At 46.5% G+C, this 17,369-nt stretch overlaps 1 protein-coding gene across 2 annotated transcripts in view; it reads left to right on the top strand.

Moving 5' to 3' along the window:
* Positions 1-4,909: 4,909 nt before the first annotated feature.
* The window catches only part of Lmx1a (LIM homeobox transcription factor 1 alpha), a 134,374-nt gene continuing 121,914 nt past the window's right edge, over positions 4,910-17,369 (top strand). Inside the window, exons 1-4 of one of the 2 annotated variants that reach the window (XM_040736980.1) lie at positions 4,910-5,022; positions 5,159-5,312; positions 5,764-5,861; positions 8,050-8,236. In XM_040736980.1, the coding sequence (XP_040592914.1) occupies positions 5,786-5,861; positions 8,050-8,236 (263 nt within the window). In that variant the 5' untranslated portion in view covers positions 4,910-5,022; positions 5,159-5,312; positions 5,764-5,785. 2 annotated transcript variants of the gene reach the window in all.

Here is a 17,369-nt window from a genome sequence, read left to right as displayed (position 1 = left end):
GGAAACCTCAAAGCATTCCCGCTAAGATCAGGAAGAAGGCAAGGATGTCCACTCTCTCCTTCTAGTCAATGGAGTGATTGAAGCCTTAGGCAGAGCTAAGGAAAAGAATTTAAAGTATTCTTATTTGCAGATGACATGATTCTATGCATAAGAGACCTTTAAGCCTCCACTTAAAAAAACTCTTAGAGCTGATTAAACAATAATCATGTATTAATAAAAATTAATACATAAAATTGATAGCCTTTCTATATACTGGTGACAAACATATTGAAAAGAAAATCAGGGAATCAACCCAATTCATAATGATTACACACACACACACACACACACACACACAAATTTAAAATATAGGAGTGTTGTGGTGTGTGGGTCCTGGGAACTGAACTCAGAAATTCTAGAAGAGCCTCTCTTGTTTCTGTGATTGCTTTCTTGATTTTTTTTTAGTTCTTTGTATGTTTTAGAAACTTATTATATCATGTTCTTAGGACTACACCTAAGCAAGGAAACAAAAGATCAGCACAATGAAAACGTTAAGACATTGAATTGAGAAAGACACTGACATCTAAATGTTTAAGTCTATACACATAGATCTGTCCTAATAAAAGCAACCTACAGATTTAGTGTACTGCTAATAAAAATCCCAAGGACATTGTTCACTAATATAGAAAAAGTTAAAATGTATATAAGATCATAATACTAAGAAAAGTCAAAGCAATCCTGCACAAAAAGATCACTGCCAAATGTATTAGTATGTCTGAGTTCAAGTTATACTACAGAGCTATAGTAATAAAAACATTGCCATACTGGCATAAAACCAGACATAAAATAACAGAATCAGTAGAACAGAGGACCCAGATAAATGTTCATACAACTACAGCCACTTGCTTTTTGACAAAAATACCCCAAGTATATATTGGAGAAAGGATAGCATCTTCACCAAATGGTGCTGAGAAAACCTGGATATCAACATGCAGAGCAATGAAAATAGATCCCTATCTCTTACCTTCATGACTCAATTCAAAAACGGTTAGGGACCTCACCATAAGACCTGGTACTCTGAAACTGCTGGGTGAAGCAGCAGGGAGTCTGCTTCAACATAAAAACACATGTAGAGCCTTTCTAAATGGGACTCCATCAGCATAGGAAGTAAACAGAACAACTGACATAGGATTTCATGAAAATAAAAACCTTCTGTACAGCAAGAGAAACTGTCAATCTAATGGGAAGGCAATCCAGCAGTTGGGAGAAAAATCTTTGCCACCTATAAGTCAGACAGAGGATTAGTTTCAGGAGCACACAAAGAACCAAAAAATATCAAGAAAGCAATTCAATTTTTAAAATGTGCTACAGAAACTAGAGAGTCAGCTTGGTGGTTCACAGCACTTTCTGGTCTTCTAGAAGATCTGAGTTTAGTTCCCAGCACCCACACCAGGCAGCTCACAAACTCTGTAACTTCAGCACCAAGGGATCTGATCCCTCTTCTGTTCTCCAGGCATTGGTAGACACCCAGTCAGTCAGTCAGTCAGACAGACAGACAGACAGACAGGCAGACACACACACACACCCTTTTAAAAATCTTTAAGAAAAAACGTTTATAGAACTAAATACACTTCTCAAAAGAAGTACAAGCATCCAGGAAATACCTAAATGGTGTGCAACATAAGCAACCATTTGAGAACTGCAGATCAAAACTTTAAATAGATTCCATCTCACCCTGCTCAGGTGGCTATCATAAGGAACAATAACAACAAATGCTACTGACATGATGTGAGGAAAGGAGACAGTTTATACATGAAATGATGATCTGCTATAATACTGAGCTGCCAGCAAAATATGCCCACTGCTGCAACATGGGTGTTACCAGGGTAATCAACATCTTTCTGTCCACTGGAGGGAATTCATGCTTGATACTGTAAACCTTCCTGGTCAAAAGTCCATGACTGTGGATATCATAGGCCCTTGAGGGAAGCCTATTGCTATTAATAATAATAATAACAATAACAACAATAATTTTGCTAAATGTTCATGCTGCCAAACTGCCATCTCAGTATTTGTGTTCATAGTCATAGGTTTGCGTTGTTATCAGCCTTGCTTAGAAAGGTTCACAGTGGGTAGCAATAAATGCAGAGACTCATAGCTAGTTCAAGTGCTAGGAATGAGTGACAGCATTACTGTGTATGCAGCCTCATATGAGACATCCACAGCAGGGAATAGGGAGTATCATGGAAGACAAGGTGGGAAGAGCTTAAGAGCTGGCAGGTGGGGAGGAGTCCCGTGAAATTCTGTCTTCTGGATATGGCATGGCCATTGCTGTCATGAGTGCATGGTGGCTATGTTACTTGCACAAGACCTACACAAGATTGGTCCAGTCAAACTTCAGGTGTGAGAAATGATGGCAGTTGGTGGCTACTTGGAAAGGGAGAATTACTTTTTTCTGGGAGTGAGGCCACTGCTCAGTTTCCCAAGCTCCTGCAGATGGCCCTACACTCATCCTCAGATTGACAGTTGTAGTAAAAACTAAAAAGAAAAGGATACAAGAAGATGTGTTGGGGAGGTCTGGGGGGAGTTGGAGGAGGGAAGTGGAAAGAAGATAGAAATATATTTTATATGGGTTAAAAAAAAGCCACTAAGGACTGTGACTTTTTGCTTACTGGTCCTTCCCTGCAGGCTTCAGACTATAGCAAGAGGTCCACTCATCCCTCAGTCAAGCAAACACATTTGTTAATCACGTCTGTGCCTGGCTCTGCATGAAGAGCCTTGGGGCTTACAGTGGGTTTGTGAGACACAGTCCCTAGCTGAAGTGGCCAAACCAATTGGAGGCAAGACATTCATACCCCAAACTTGTGTGCTCCACATTAATAGGGCTTTTTCCTGATGCCAGAACCACTAGGAAGACTCAGATCAAATGACAATCTATTCATTTTCTGGGTATCCACTAAAAAGGATATCCTTACTCCACCAGTTAAATATGCTTCATAAACTCAAGACTTTTAGTTAAACAAAAACTCAGCTGGGCCCTTAAAGTAATGTTTCGTGTGGGTGTATTTGCTCTATTCTTTTTTCTTAACAAATTTCTATCTTATATATTATCCAAAGAATACATGTGATTTACCTCATTTTTTCATATCCTGTTTTATCTGGATAACAGACAGGACAAAGGTCAGGAGACATGCCACTAGCCACCTGGGCAATAGTAGAGAAATCTCCTAGCTGTACTAAGCCCCGAAGATTTTTCTAGAACAATAGATAAAACTATTTGTTCTGCCTACCTCACAGGTTTGTTGTAGAGATCAAGCAAAAACCATGTATATAGAAGTACCCTAAACAGTTTAAAGCAGCATTCTAATATAATGTATTAAACGCTTTGCCCTTTTCTTTGTTCCTATGGAGCCATATTCTGTGTTTGGCTTGTGCTTAGGGTAGAAAGCACTGAGGGTGGTGGTGGTGGTGGTGGTGGTGGTGGTGGTGGTGGTGGTGTGTGTGTGTGTGTCTGTGTGTGTGTGTGTGTGTGTGTGTGTGTGCTCCTAAGCACAGCTGAGCTTGTCTGAGTTCTTTTCCTGGAAAAGGTACTAGGGAATTCTGCTTATGTGGCATGTCTTCTGTTTGGACTGCCCATGCTGTAGAGCGGGATAACACCCACTCGGTTCCTCTCTCAGTGTAGAGGTGAGGGTACCCTAAATAATTCCATAAATTGTACCTTCCAACTGTGTTCAGGAGCCCTGGCTGGAATTTCGCGTGCACAGGTGCCTGTTTCCTTAAGGCATCAGAACACTAAGACCATAATTGTCCCCACCTTAAATTGTAACGGTTAGATGAGTTGACTATGGAATCAAGATTGGCACAAAATTAGTGGTTGATAAATGTTAGCCAAGGCAATGATGTGTTTATTGAGTCACTTGGCCCAAGGCTCTTCTTGGAATAGAGGAGCAAGACCCTGTTCCTGCCTCTAGAGAGGCTGAAGGGCTGTCGCTGCAATCGAACGTTATGAATAATAGGGGATTTAAAAATGCCCCAGAAACTTCTTTTCTAGGAAAAGTCCCTTTGGCTGACTTAGTCTAGTGTCCAGCCGGCCGGATGGGATAGAGGGAGTCTGCTTTAAGGTTTGGCCATGGGTCTTACTATTGCATTTCCTAGCGGTGAAGCGATTTCAGTCAGAAACGGTGAATTGAGTTTTAAGCCTAAACAAAGTTGTAAGTTGCGGGAGCCAGTGGGAAAATGAAAGTCCGAGGAACTTGGAGCTTCTGGTGCCCGCGCTCACAAAGCGGAAAACGGCTCTAGGAGCTTCCCGGGGCCTCCAGGTGAGGACTGCTGGAGGTTAGTCATCACTTACGGTGCAGATCCGAGAGCAACCGGATCCCCATCCCGCCTGCGCGCAGTCTAGGTGGCACGGATCTCGGCGGAGGCTCGGGCGTAGCTCCCCCAGGCAACAGTTCCACGTGGAGAGGAGGGGAAGTTTGGGTGCCCGCCGGGGACGTCTGGGCAGCAGACGGGAGCACCAGGCAGCAGACGGGAGCATTGAGCTGCAGCCTCGTGGTGGGCCGCACCGCCAAGCCGGGAAGGCGAGCACCGCGGGCCCCGCCACGGGACGCGCTCCCAGGCCCCCGCCCAGCGCACCCCACCCCCTTCCCCGGCCGCGCACGCAGCCAGCGGCCGCTGTCAGAAGTCGCCGGAGCCGCGTCGGAGAAGCAGGGCCGACTTTGCACCCAGGACCCAGGGCCTCGGATTTCTCCGGCGGCCTTGGAGGAGCAGCCCGGCCTCCCCTTGCTGGCTGCAGAGCGGCGCGGGCTTGGCGGGACGTCCCGAGAAGGCGGGCGGCTCGTGGCCACGGCCCGGCCCGGCTCCGGCGCGCCGAGGAGCAGAACCGGGGGCCGCCGTTCGCTCCCGCTCTGTCCCGGGCGCGCCGGAGTCGGGGTGGCTGCTCCGGCTGCAGCCTCGGGGACGCTGCTGTCCTCCGCTCAAGCCGCCCGCTCCTCTCGGTCACTTCGCGCCGCTCCGGACGCTGGGGGCGAGCTTGGCCATCAGGTAGGGAAGGCTGCGGGGTTCCTTAGGTTTCGGCTCGGGCGGGCGGGCGTGTTGCTCAAAGTTGATTTGAAATGCATCCAAGAGTGAGCCGGGCCAGTCGCGGCTCCTCCCTGAGGCGACTCCTTTGCTCCTGCAGACGTTCCCGGCACTGGCCGACCGGCGGGAGCACCTCCCCGCGCGCCCCGCACGCCCACTCCCGAGCACCCCCAAGCAGAGCGCAGCGCCAGGAGTACGGAAGCGGGCGGGACGGTCTCGAGTCCCTTACTCTGCCTCTCTCCGATTCAAGACAGGTGAGGGTCGGAACTGAGTGGCCGGGTCACGGGATATCCGACCTGGACGTGGTCCTGGCTCGGAGACGCACCCCCACCCCATCACTCGCAGTAGCACAGTTCCTGTAGAGGGGTCTCCAGGGGCCACATTAGTATAGGATGGGGCGGAGTCGGTCTTGGAGTGGGAAACCTGGGCACAGGGGTGGGGGTGGGGGTTAGGAGAACGCAGAAAGGGGGCGGATGCCTAAGTACATAACGCGTAGACTTCAAGTGAAATCAGATCCGTCAGAGCAGTTCACGGTGGCTCTTCTCTCTCCTCCCACCCCACGTTACCCTTGGCTGGACTCTGCCCTCCAGGCTCATTCTTGTCGCTCTGGACACTCCTTCTGTCCTTTCCCAGGAGTGTGGCAACTGAGGGAGCAGAGTCCCAGAAGGCACTGAAGCTAGACGCATCTCTTTCCCGGCTCTACAGGTCTTCCAGGTTCATCTCGAACATGTTGGACGGCCTGAAGATGGAGGAGAACTTTCAAAGTGCGATTGAGACTTCGGCCTCCTTCTCTTCCTTGCTGGGTAAGTAAGTGTTCAACTCCATTCGTCCCGTGGCATCCTCCTGCTGCCCGACTGAGACTTAGCACGTCAGCTCTCTGGTACCGGGTTAGGCGATCAACCTAGCACCCTCTTCGTGCACATAGCGGCTCCCGCTCTTGTTTTTCCGTGTCCATCAGTCTTTTTGAGTGGTCCCTACCATACAACCAGCAAATCTCCTCAGGCCTCATGAGCTCGACATCGAATTCCCCAAAGCCTTGAGGGGTGTGTGTGTGTGTGTGTGTGTGTGTGTGTGTGTGTGTGTGTGTGTGTGTGTGTGAGCATGTTCATAGACGTTTGAGTGGCAAGTGATTAATAATACCCAGGGCTGGATTTTTAATCAAGGAGCTGATCGACGGCTTATAAATGCCACCGGATTTTCAGAGGCCTTTGGCCGCGCATGGGCAGCAGAGGTCCGAGGCCCCGAAGCACCCAAGTTCTTCTCTTCCCCCACCAGCTCCAGTCCCAATTTTAGTATTGGGCATGGCCCAGGGGCTTTTCCGGGCTGGTGGGCAGCGCTGCTCTGGGATTAGCTTGCGCGGCGGGGCCCTCGCCTGGTCTTTAATTAACTGAAGCCAGAGCCCCAGTTCCACAAGCCCGGTATCCACTACCCCCAACCCAGCCACAGCGGAGGAGAAGATCAAGGGGTCCAGAACAGTCCCACCCGTGAGTCTTCCAGAGCTCAGGGTAGCAATTCTTGTTTTGGCAGTGTCTCCCCAATTTTGCTTTTTGGGTTTTCAAATTTGGGGGAAAGGTGTTTCTTTTCTTTATCTTTTCTTCTCTCCTCCTCTTTCTGCAGGAGAGATTTTTCTTTTGTCATTTAAAACTCTTGCTTTTTCCCCTAACTTTAGAACCAATAGGGTGGGTTGAAAATTTTTGATTGTAGAAATCATATCCAGAGAGAAATCGACAGCCCCACCCCCCAACAGTCCAGAGGAAACGAAATCACAGAGCCGGTGTTCCCTTCCCTCAACACCCTTTTGAAAATGCCAGGATCCTCTCTCTGGAGCAAGAAGACACAGGCCAGTGCGCCTGCGGACTTTGGTGTTTCGGGTTTAGTTCCCCAAGCCTTAATGACCCAGGTTCACTCTAACACCAGGATGCTGGCCTGGGATGCTGATTCCAAGAGAACAGAAATTTACAGTTGCTGTAAATTTCCCCAGTCCTTCTCGATATCATCCTACTCCATAAAACAACCTGTCCGGGTTACAAGCTGGCGGCTGTTCCCCAAAGCAGAAAGTGAGATTAGTGTAGCTGCCGAACGCAGAAGGACCAGTCCTTTGGGACATCATGGACAAGAGTGTTCTTGTGGCAGCACAAGGGTTTCTTTAAACGGTTGTGAAAAGTGTCAACAAAGGCAGCTGAGTATTCTTCCCACTGTCCCGTGTGTGTGTGTGTGTGTGTGTGTGTGTGTGTGCATGGGGGGCTCACTAAAACAAGATCGGGAGGGGAAAAGTCGAAAAGGTCAAGGGGTAGGGCAGAGGAGAGTCCCTGACCGGGCTGAGAGCAGGATACCTTCTGAGTAGAGGGTGTCTAGTACTCTGACCTGCACGCTCCCTTCCCAGTCTGTACACCCAGCTCTCATTTCCCCCCATCTTGACATTTCCTAATTATAAAAAGCCACCCGCAGCTTGCACGCCAACCAAGTCATAGGAAAGATTCGCTAGTTGGAACAGTACTGAGCTTGCTTGGGGAGAGATAGTATTTTTCTGCACTCACAGATTTTTTTCTTTTTAAAGAAAATGATAGTTTTCCTTTTAAAAATAGAACGCACTTGCAAACAAAATATTATTGATCATTTAAAAGTAGTCCAAGGACACAAACAATGACTTAATGATTGATGAATGTCGACTTGAGAGTCCCGGGAGCACAAATTATTTGTAACCTAATTTTACAGGATGCGTGAATGGTACCTGAGTCTGTTTAATAATTAAGGCTATTTATTGACTTCAGCCCTCTTCCTAGCTAGAATTTGTATCTTGCGTCTTAGTCTTTGTTTATCAGTAATGTCATTGCCACATGGTTTAATTTTTTAAAATATTTGATCATCGGGGACCTTCCTGGGGGATGCATGGCCCGGGGGTAAATCTATGAGCCTGATCGATCGCGAGAGTGTTTCCGAGGGGTTGGCTTGCATATGTGGCTCATGGGCGAACGTCTCTTGCTGCTGTAGGCAGAGCTGTGAGTCCCAAGTCTGTCTGCGAAGGCTGTCAGCGGGTCATCTCGGACAGGTTTCTGCTTCGGCTCAACGACAGCTTCTGGCATGAGCAGTGCGTGCAGTGCGCTTCCTGCAAAGAGCCCCTGGAGACCACCTGCTTCTACCGGGACAAGAAGCTTTACTGCAAGTACCACTATGAGAAGTAAGTGCTTTCGTCTCCGGAGCGCGCCCATTCACCCGCACCGGTGTGCGCTGGGGGGACTTTGTCCTCCGGCACTCTCTTTCTTTCGCGAGGCATAAGATATACCCGCAGGCCAGACCAGGAAACCTGACGCGCCCCGCACCAGCGTTCCATACGCGCGCCGTGGTTGCGGGGAAGAGCCGCGCTGTGTCGTTTCATTTGGATCGCGCATACTTACTTTTTAATTATTCCAAGTTCCTTAACCCCGGGCCGGGCCATTCCCAGAGATCACTTTCTGTGGGCCTGGGACACCTTCAAGCTTAGTCCTGGAGAGCCCAGCGGACCACCAGTGTCCAGCGACCTTTTCCATTGCATCTTACTCAAGTGTTTGCGCCACTCTTGGGTTTGTACTCAGCGGTAAGGCAAAGGTTTCTGTCCCTTGGGCACATGTCTCGCCCTGGTTTGGGCATGTCGGTTTTGGAAGTGGCTTTCCTGTTTCAGTCCTTAGGGTTTCTCTGAAGCTGTCAGGTGTTGCGGGCTCTGGGACCCCGGAGAAGTTGGTAGGTCAGAGGGAGTCTGACCTAAAGCCTCCAGCAGTGTCTCCAGGCAGCTCTAGACTGAGCAGGTTTGATTCTTCCCCCCCCCCCCCCCGTCAAACTGGGGAGCGGGGTAGGTAATGAGGAGAGAGGTTCATAGAGTTCTGAAATGCCTCAGGGAATGTGGTGTGGCAGGGTGTTCTTCTCAAAGGAGAGATCAGGAGGAGCCCGGACGTTGTAAGCAGAGGAAACTGCTTTTCCTTGCAAGTTTGGCCAATTCGTAGGGACTTTGGTTGTAGAGAGCCAGAAGGAAAGAAAACTGGCTTAGCGCTTGTCTGTTTTTGTACACTAGGGCTGGCATGTGTGGGTATTCGCGTGTGCACGGAGGAAATGCAGCCCTTTTCACTAGTGAAGGAAAGAAGACGGCCGCTATGGGGGGGGAGGGGGGAGGGGGAGTCTGAGGATGGTCGGTGTGTGTGAAACATAACTGCTATGATTTCACAGCGAAAAGCAAGTGTTAGAGTGCTTGCTACAACAACAAAAAACACGCGGAAGAACAGAAGTTTGTTACTTCCATATCATCTGGGCTGTCAGGGTTACTGAAAAGTAGACCAAGTCAGACCTAGTAAATGCCACCGCTCTGCCACCACCAGAATACCCCTCTCTGCTACTCAGAATACCTTTGCTATACATAAATGCTTGACTTTTACCCCCATTCCAATAGAACACTAGGCCTTTCTGTTCTTCCAGAAGTGCTTTACATTTTTTTCAGAGCTTAAAAAAAGATACATACTTGAGTTTATGTGATTTAGACAATACAGAAATCCGCAAAGAAGCGAAAACTCGCCTTGAGCGTTTGTGTTAAACCGTTTTGAAAGAAGAAATGGTGAGATGCCGCTGCCTTTGCTGGCTTGGCTGCTTGTAGCGTCCGGAGTCTGAGTAAAAAGTGTGATTTTTAGGTAATTAAGTGGATTTGGTCTATACAACCTCAAGTGGACAAAGGCTGGTGCCTGCCCGCCTTTTTCTCTCTTGCTTCTCATGGAAAGGTTTTGGTATTGTGCGGCCCAATCTTTATCTGTCTGCTTATAGACTGGAGAAAGGTCCACATCCTTCAGGCACTTCTAGCAAATTCAAAAGTATTGGAGCTTAGGCGAGGATTTGGGTTGTGATTTTTCTTTTCTGTTTGTTAAAAAAGAAAATCATGAATCAGAGACGGCTCAAGGGTCAACACAGCTGTCTGGCCAGTCAAAGCTCCTTTAAGGAAGTCAGGCTGTGTCAAGAGGAGAAGAAACAGTTGTTGTAAAGTACTTAGCACAACAATATCCCTTCCATTTCAGCCCTCCAGGTTTGGGCTTATTAGCTGAGAGGGTCAGAAAATTGCAGGGATCAACTCGCCAGCTGTTGGCCAGAATCGGGATTTTATAGAGGGTGTGAGCGACATTGTTCAAAGAGGTGTTGGTGTGACAGGGAAAGTTTTTTTAAAATTTTAATTTAAAACTATTTACTGACACATGGATATCCAAAATGAGTTTGCTGGGCACAATCTCAGAGCAAGTCTGCCCAGGCCGCCGTCAGTGGCTGTTTGAGATTCATTTATTCCTCTCTGAAATTCCTTCTCTCTTCTAGTCCCAATCCCAATCCCATTCTACTCTCAACAAATCAGGGTTTTAATGTACTCGATACTCTTAACGGTTTTTAGGACACTTGCTGTAAGAGAAAGTGAAGCAATGATTCCCCTCCTCACTCTCTCTTTACCCTGGGTTCAGGAAAAAAAATCCTTTATTCAGCAGGCATTTAGGAGCTTCCGTATGTAAAACACTGGTTGTGAGGAGAGACATTAGAAACATACTGGAGCCTGCCTGCTGGAGGCTTCTAGCCTGGCAACTGCTTTACCCCGACTATCACAGGTTTCCTGGAAGCTTCCTTCACTTCCACAGGACTAACTATTAACCAAAAGCTTTCTGGAATGACCACGTGTTTATCCTGGAGGATAGAGCTCAGTTGGGGGAGTAATAGTCATGAAACTTATAGAAAGCACTTTATTGCAATAGTAAAATAGCTCCCTTCTCTCTGTGTATGATTCTTCAATACTTGAGTCCCAGATAAAGCAATGGAGAGGGGAAATGAGCTGTGTGGTAGGAGCTAAGACAGCAATGAGGGCGAGTTAGAAAGCATCTGATAGAAAAGTGAATATTAGGCAGTACTTCAGTGCCCCAAATTTGTAAAGTTCAAGTGCTAATTCCACAAATTGAAACAAAGGAATATGTCACTGATGTTTACTCTCTGATGACCATCATGAGCACAGGTTTAGCAGGAGAGGTTATCACATTTATTTCAGCCATTCATATGCATATCTGGACGTTGGGAAATTCTGAATTTGAGTTGGGATTATGACCTGTGCATCCCTGTGTCAGGTCAGACCTTCATTTACATGGAAAGGGATGTGTGTGTGTGTGTGTGTGTGTGTGTGTGTGTGTGTGTGTGTGTGTGTGGTGGATAATAGGAATAGGAGGGAAGCTGGGGGGGGTGAGAGCAACTAGAATCACTTGATACGTGTATAAAATTGTAAAAGAGCCACTTCAACACAGTTATTTAAAAAGCCAAAATTCCATCCTGTCAACGACTTGTTTTCACTTTCACCATGCGAAACATCAACTTTTTCTCATTAAAGAAACAGATTGATGATGGCATCTTGGACAAGATTGTTCACTTGAAACCTCAGGATGCTTTGCTGGGTATTGGCCTCATCTACTATAACACCCTTAGGAGTACTTTACTTTTCACTTATCCAAAACAAACAAGCATTCAAGGCCGGGATGTAGAATGGCGATTAATGAACACCCAGAAATCAAAGCTGGGGGTGACTTGCTGCCCAGAATTTCATCAAAGAAAAAGAACTAGTTCTATGAAAAGCCAACACTGATGATATTGATGAAGCTGTGCTCTGAGATACACCACTCGAGGTGGTATAGGTGTGGATAGTTCAGGAATGGATTCAATTTGCTTCAGCATTCCTGAAAGTTAGCAGACAACCAACTATTTTCCAGCCTGGAAGACTTCTATTTATGTAGCCATTGTTCCCTATTTAAGTGAACCTTCTGTGTCCTGTTAGTTCAGAGTTTTCCCTGAGTCAGTTCCAAACAAACACTGTAGGCGTGCTTCAGGCGGAGACAGAAGAGGCCGTGGGATCACAGAAACGTGGCAATGTGATAGATAATTGAGCCTTCTGGATGGCGTCCCACTTTTAAATCAAATTTATATTGCTTCTTTCATGTGCCTGGTGGCTCATGGGTCAGGCAGGGCCCTCTCTCCTCACATATGAAGTTTATCATTGTCACTTGGATTGTTTTGGACGTCCTGGGAGTAGAGTAGGGTAGTATTGCTGTCATCAGAGCTGTTCCCACAGTACTGTACTCCCCACATGTCAGCAAATCGAAGCTTGGGGAAGCCTTTCCTCTGAGGGACTACTCATGTTTTCTTTGGAGCAGATCAGTTGTCTGTCCAGAGAAAAGGACAAGCATGAGGGAAAGTAGATGTCACCCCACTTACAGTATTCTTTGTCTCTTTCTTTTGTCCTGAGGCTTGTCAGCCCCAGGTGAAAAAGACTTAGGCAATGCTATTAGGACTGGTAATGAACCCATTCCGCATTCTATCAAGGTGGTGCGGGAGGTGTGTATGGAGGAGTTAGATTGTTCTGTTCTATTATTATTATTATTATTATTATTATTACTATTATTATTGTGATGTTACTTAGAGATCAAAATTGGACACGCAGTTCTTCGTAAAAGGAACCACAGGTGAAATTACAGAGCCGTTGGTAGAATGCACCCTCCACCTTGCTTTTTGTTGGCCTGGCTCCTGGCGCAATACCATTTAAGGCATATAAAAATCAAACCCAGCTGGGGAATCAGTTTTGTCTGCATTGAATTGTAGGGGTTTAGCTCACATTGAGAGCAGTCCACGGTTGTGGCTGTGCTTATGCAACAGACTCCTCTCTCTCTCTGTTTTAATTCTAGAGGATGATTGAAATATTTCTTACTTATAGAGGTGGTTTTACTTCTTATATGTGTTGGTCCATGGATAAGATTTGTTTGGAATCTAAGACTTAAAAATAGAAATTCGGTAGTTAGAGCGAGCATTGACAGTGTTCCGGGAGTTAGGCTATTGGGGATGAGCATGGCTATGGGGCTTTTTTCCCCTTACTTTAACAGAACACACCATGAAAGGTGAATTTTTTCCAGGCTGTTTTTACAAACTGTAGAGTTCTGAGACCATTTTCCTCCATGTGACTAGGAAGTATCATTCAGTATTCATTGACTTCATTGACAATGGCTTTTCTCATAGTTAATTATTTGCCTTACATTTCATTTATAATGCTTGCATCTACCAAGACTTATATCAAGGAGGGATATCTACTGTTGCATTTTTAATTTTAATTTTTGGACATAACGATCTGACATATCTCCCCTCCCCATTTAACAGTGAGAAAACAAAGACTTTTAAATAGCTACTGTATGGACAACAATCTTAACAACTTCTTAGAGTAAATGTATATCACAAAATGTGACTATTGAATATTACCAAGGTCAAAATAATCAATATTGAATCGTGTGAAATGGATCATCAGGTACAGTTATACAGTCGTGGAAAACAAATTATGGGAGAGATAAAACAGTCATTTCTGTCTAGTTTTAAACGAATTTTGGTAATATTGGTCCGAATGATGAAATTTTAATTTTGTTTTTACTATTTTTTTTTAAATTAAAAACTAAATCTCTGTGAGTCAGTTTTTTAAAAACAGGTCTTCCTTTCTTCAGTGTGGTTCTTTAGTATGTCACTTCAGGATAAGATAAAGGGAGCCTTGGGTCATGTGGGGTGGGGAGCCCCAGAGTAGGGGTTTCCCAGTGGGGACCCTGCTCTCATTCCAGTCTACCTGAGAATGCTTTGGGGAGTATACTATATGTTTTCTTGAGAGTCCCTTGGGGCCCTTAGGGCAGTATTGTTGCTGGCGGCCTTTCCAGACTCAGCCAGGGGAAGGTGATGACTTTCAGGACATCACAGGGCCACCCCTTTGGCATGGCCTGTTGTCCTGGATAGAGGGAGGGTCTCTTCCTGTGCTCTTTGGGACTTGCATTTTTTCCTTAGTCTCATAGATGGGTATGACATGGAGCATTTAGTCCACAATTAGAATTAATCATGTTATCCCCAGCCGGTGTTGACTGCAGTTTTGTGTTTCTTTGTCGTACTGTAAGTGAAACCCACTCTACCATCTTGCAGACACCGTCCAAATGTCAAATTGTTATTTTAGTAAACCACAAGGATCTGCCTCTATATTTTTAACCAAGATGAAATTAATAAAGATTGCTATGGCCCTGGCATTAATTAGTAGGAGGATTAGCGCTGTGTCGACTAAAATGGAGGCGTAAACACTGTAACCTTGCTACATGTTTGTTTTCACACTACTGAAAATAAATAAAATGAGACTTAGGGTAGGGATTAAGTTTCTCTTGGCTCTAGATAGCAGATGCAATTGGAATGCAGCAGAAACACTGAAGTATTAGGGAAGATATTATGTAAGGAATAAAACAAAACCCACATACTTTCTCTACCCCATGGGTACACGTCGTGGTCTTGTCATAGTAATCCTGTCTGTGTAGTCAAAAAGGGATTTAAAAGAAAAACCCACCTCTGTCCTCTTTTCATCAGTGGTGAACAGGACAACTGAGTCTTCTCCAGAGCCCATCGCTTGGTTGCCACAAGTGGATTAGACAGACTTAATGAAATCTGCAAGGTCTCCATCATTGCACTATAATGATCTAACAACTAAAAATACAAAGCAGATATGCTTCCTTGTCCTGTAGCTAGTCACATGGAAGAGTCTGGTCTCTTCTAACCTCTCTCTCAGAATTCCAGTTTGTGGATCCTATTTTTGGATAACAGCAACAATACCCAACTTTTCTGACTCCTTGGGCCTTCAGCGTCCCTCCACACCGTCATATTTGTGTTTTTAAAAAAATCATTGTCATATAACAGATGAGCTCTGAGAGATATTTGGCCACTGTGGATTGAACTGTGCTTTCTGACTGGTCCAATAAATTCTGCCCATATAAAAAATATTGTAATCTTCTGGTTCTGCTGGGAATGGACCACATGCTGCATCTGGACTCACATCTGCCTTCCACTTTTCTATGCCCCATGGAGCTTTAGTAACATAACTCTTTAAGCTTTAAGTATTGCTTAAACTCACCACTACCTGCATTATTACTCCCATCCTCTGCTATCACATAGACCCTCTATTTTCTCACTTGGGGGAAACTAGTTAGTCCTTCCTTCCTTCCTTCCTTCCTTCCTTCCTTCCTTCCTTCCTTCCTTCCTTCCTTCCTTCCTTCCTTCCTGCCTGCCTGCCTGCCTGCCTGCCTGCCTGCCTGCCTGCCTGCCTGCCTTCCTCCCCCAACTCTGTCTCCCTTCCCCTCCCTCCCTCCCTCCCTCCCCCTCCCTCCCCCTCCCTCCCTCCCTCCCTCCCTTCCTCCTTCCCTTCTTTTCTTTCTCTCTCTCTGTCTCTGAATCTCTCTGTGGATAGGTTATATGCCTGTATTTGTGTGTGTGCACGTGACAGTGCAGAGGCCAGAGATCAACAAGTGACTTGAGTGCTTGTCGCTTCTAATTTTTGAGACAGGGTCTCACTGAACTTGGAACTTGGTGATTTGCTAGACTACACAGCCAGTGAGTTCCTTGGATGCTCTTATCTCTTGCTTTCTAACCCTGGAGTTACAAATGCATCTAGCTGCCCCCCCCTGGCTTTTTACATGTTCTTTTGGGATCTGAAGTCAGGTCCCCAGGATTGCTTCGTGAGTGATTCACCCACTGAACTATCTCCCCAACCACCCCCAGTTAGTCTTTTATTAAACGCAATAGTCCTACCATGTAGCAACCCAGTTATTGAGTGGTACTTTGTAGATGATCAATGGGTCTTCATCTCATATTTACATAATTCCGTGACCATTACTCTTTGGCTGATCCTTTGGGAGCACCCTCCCGCCCCCATTTTTCTGACTATGCTGGCATCTTAGACTTTAGGCTATTTCCTGCATTTTGAGGAGTCAGAGATGTGCCTGGTTATGTGCTGTAACACCAGTAAAAAGGGAGAGAGAATTTGGCACTTGCCAGAAAGATGGGCCAGCATTGTGGTAGGATATCAGTGTAGCACTCATTTCCAAAGCTGCTGTTTTCAGGACACCTCTCTCTACTTGTGGTGCTGGGAACTGAACCTAGTGCTGTGCATGCTAGGCGGACCCTGTCCTGCTGGGCTTGAGGCCAGGCTTGCTTCTGCATCTCTCCCTTATGGAGGGTCTTCTCTTGCAGCTCTGTAAACAAGAGTTTTGGAGCATCATAAGAAGCTCTTTGGAGTTGTTTTCTGTCCTTACTCCTGCCTGCCCTTCCTTTCAGTTAGAGGCAGCCATTCCATTCAGGACTCACAACTCTTGCTATCAAGCCTCAGGAGCCTTTAAAAGGATTTTCCAAAACAAAACAAAACAAAACACCCCCTCCTGAACTCAAGATTAGCCACTTAAGCTCATTAAAGTTCCTTTAAATACTAAAATGTAGGGCTCCTGGGGGCTATCCCCCCAAACCATATTTTCATTCTTGACATTGTTGTCATTCACTGTGCAGCAGATTAAGGCCAGCTCCCCCTGGGCCCAGAAACGTCCCCCCTCTCAGCAGGAGGGTCCCAATATGTCTTTGTTTGAGTACTAGGACAGCCTGAGCCTGAGGGGCCACTGATGTTGGCACAGCTCAGACTCTCCATCTTTAGGGTAGAGGAGTTTATGTCTTTCCTCAGAGAGGGGCCCAGAGAAAGGACTGACTGGGCAGCTAGGAAGACAGAGAAGCTGGCCCAAGTCACCTGGTCCTGTACCAGTCACTGGACATAACCAGGAGTAGAAAAGCCCTCTGGTAGCCTGGAGTTAAGAGCTGTCTTTCTTCTTAGTTGGCAGGATGGTGAAAGTTGTTTTCCCTGGGACCACACAGCAGCACTAGAGCTCCAGAGTGTATCTCAGGCATCCCTGACTTGGCCCCCGGGTGGATGTGTATGACCCCACCCGCCTTGCCTGTGACCCAGAGCATCCTTACAGCAGCATCCACCTCCAGTGGTCCTCCCAGGCTTCCTGCCCTCAAGCTGGCTTTGGGGGAGCTAGTTTTCTGGTTGTGACAGTGGAACAAATCCCTTTTAACATAACCATCTAGAGTTTTGCCCCCTGCTGCTCTCTGCCCCTCTCCTTTCTCCTCGTAGCTGTCTTCACAGTACGGCTGGGATTCCCTCCATGTTTGTGTCCCGGATAGTGAGAGCCAGTATCTTCACAGGGATATGGACATAGTTGTTGGTGTCAGGGGGTAGCCTTTAAAAAACAAAAATAGAAGGTAAGAACACCTCAGGAAACCCCTTCCCGTCTTCTTGACTTGGGGTTTGCTGGGTTCCTGTACCACACCTTCTTCCAGGACTCTGCTCATCCTACGTGCCCAGACTCAACCACAGCGCAGTCGTTTTAAGCAATGTGTTGCTTGCTTTCTGCTCTGAACCCATCTTGAGATTTTCTACATTTCAACCCTGTGTACAGGCT

Source organism: Mesocricetus auratus, unplaced genomic scaffold (genome assembly GCF_017639785.1).
Source record: "Mesocricetus auratus isolate SY011 unplaced genomic scaffold, BCM_Maur_2.0 Super-Scaffold_100676, whole genome shotgun sequence".
Classification (NCBI taxonomy): domain Eukaryota; kingdom Metazoa; phylum Chordata; class Mammalia; order Rodentia; family Cricetidae; genus Mesocricetus; species Mesocricetus auratus.
The sequence above is the reverse complement of the archived record's forward strand: the minus strand, read 5'-3'. Positions and strand labels throughout refer to the sequence as shown.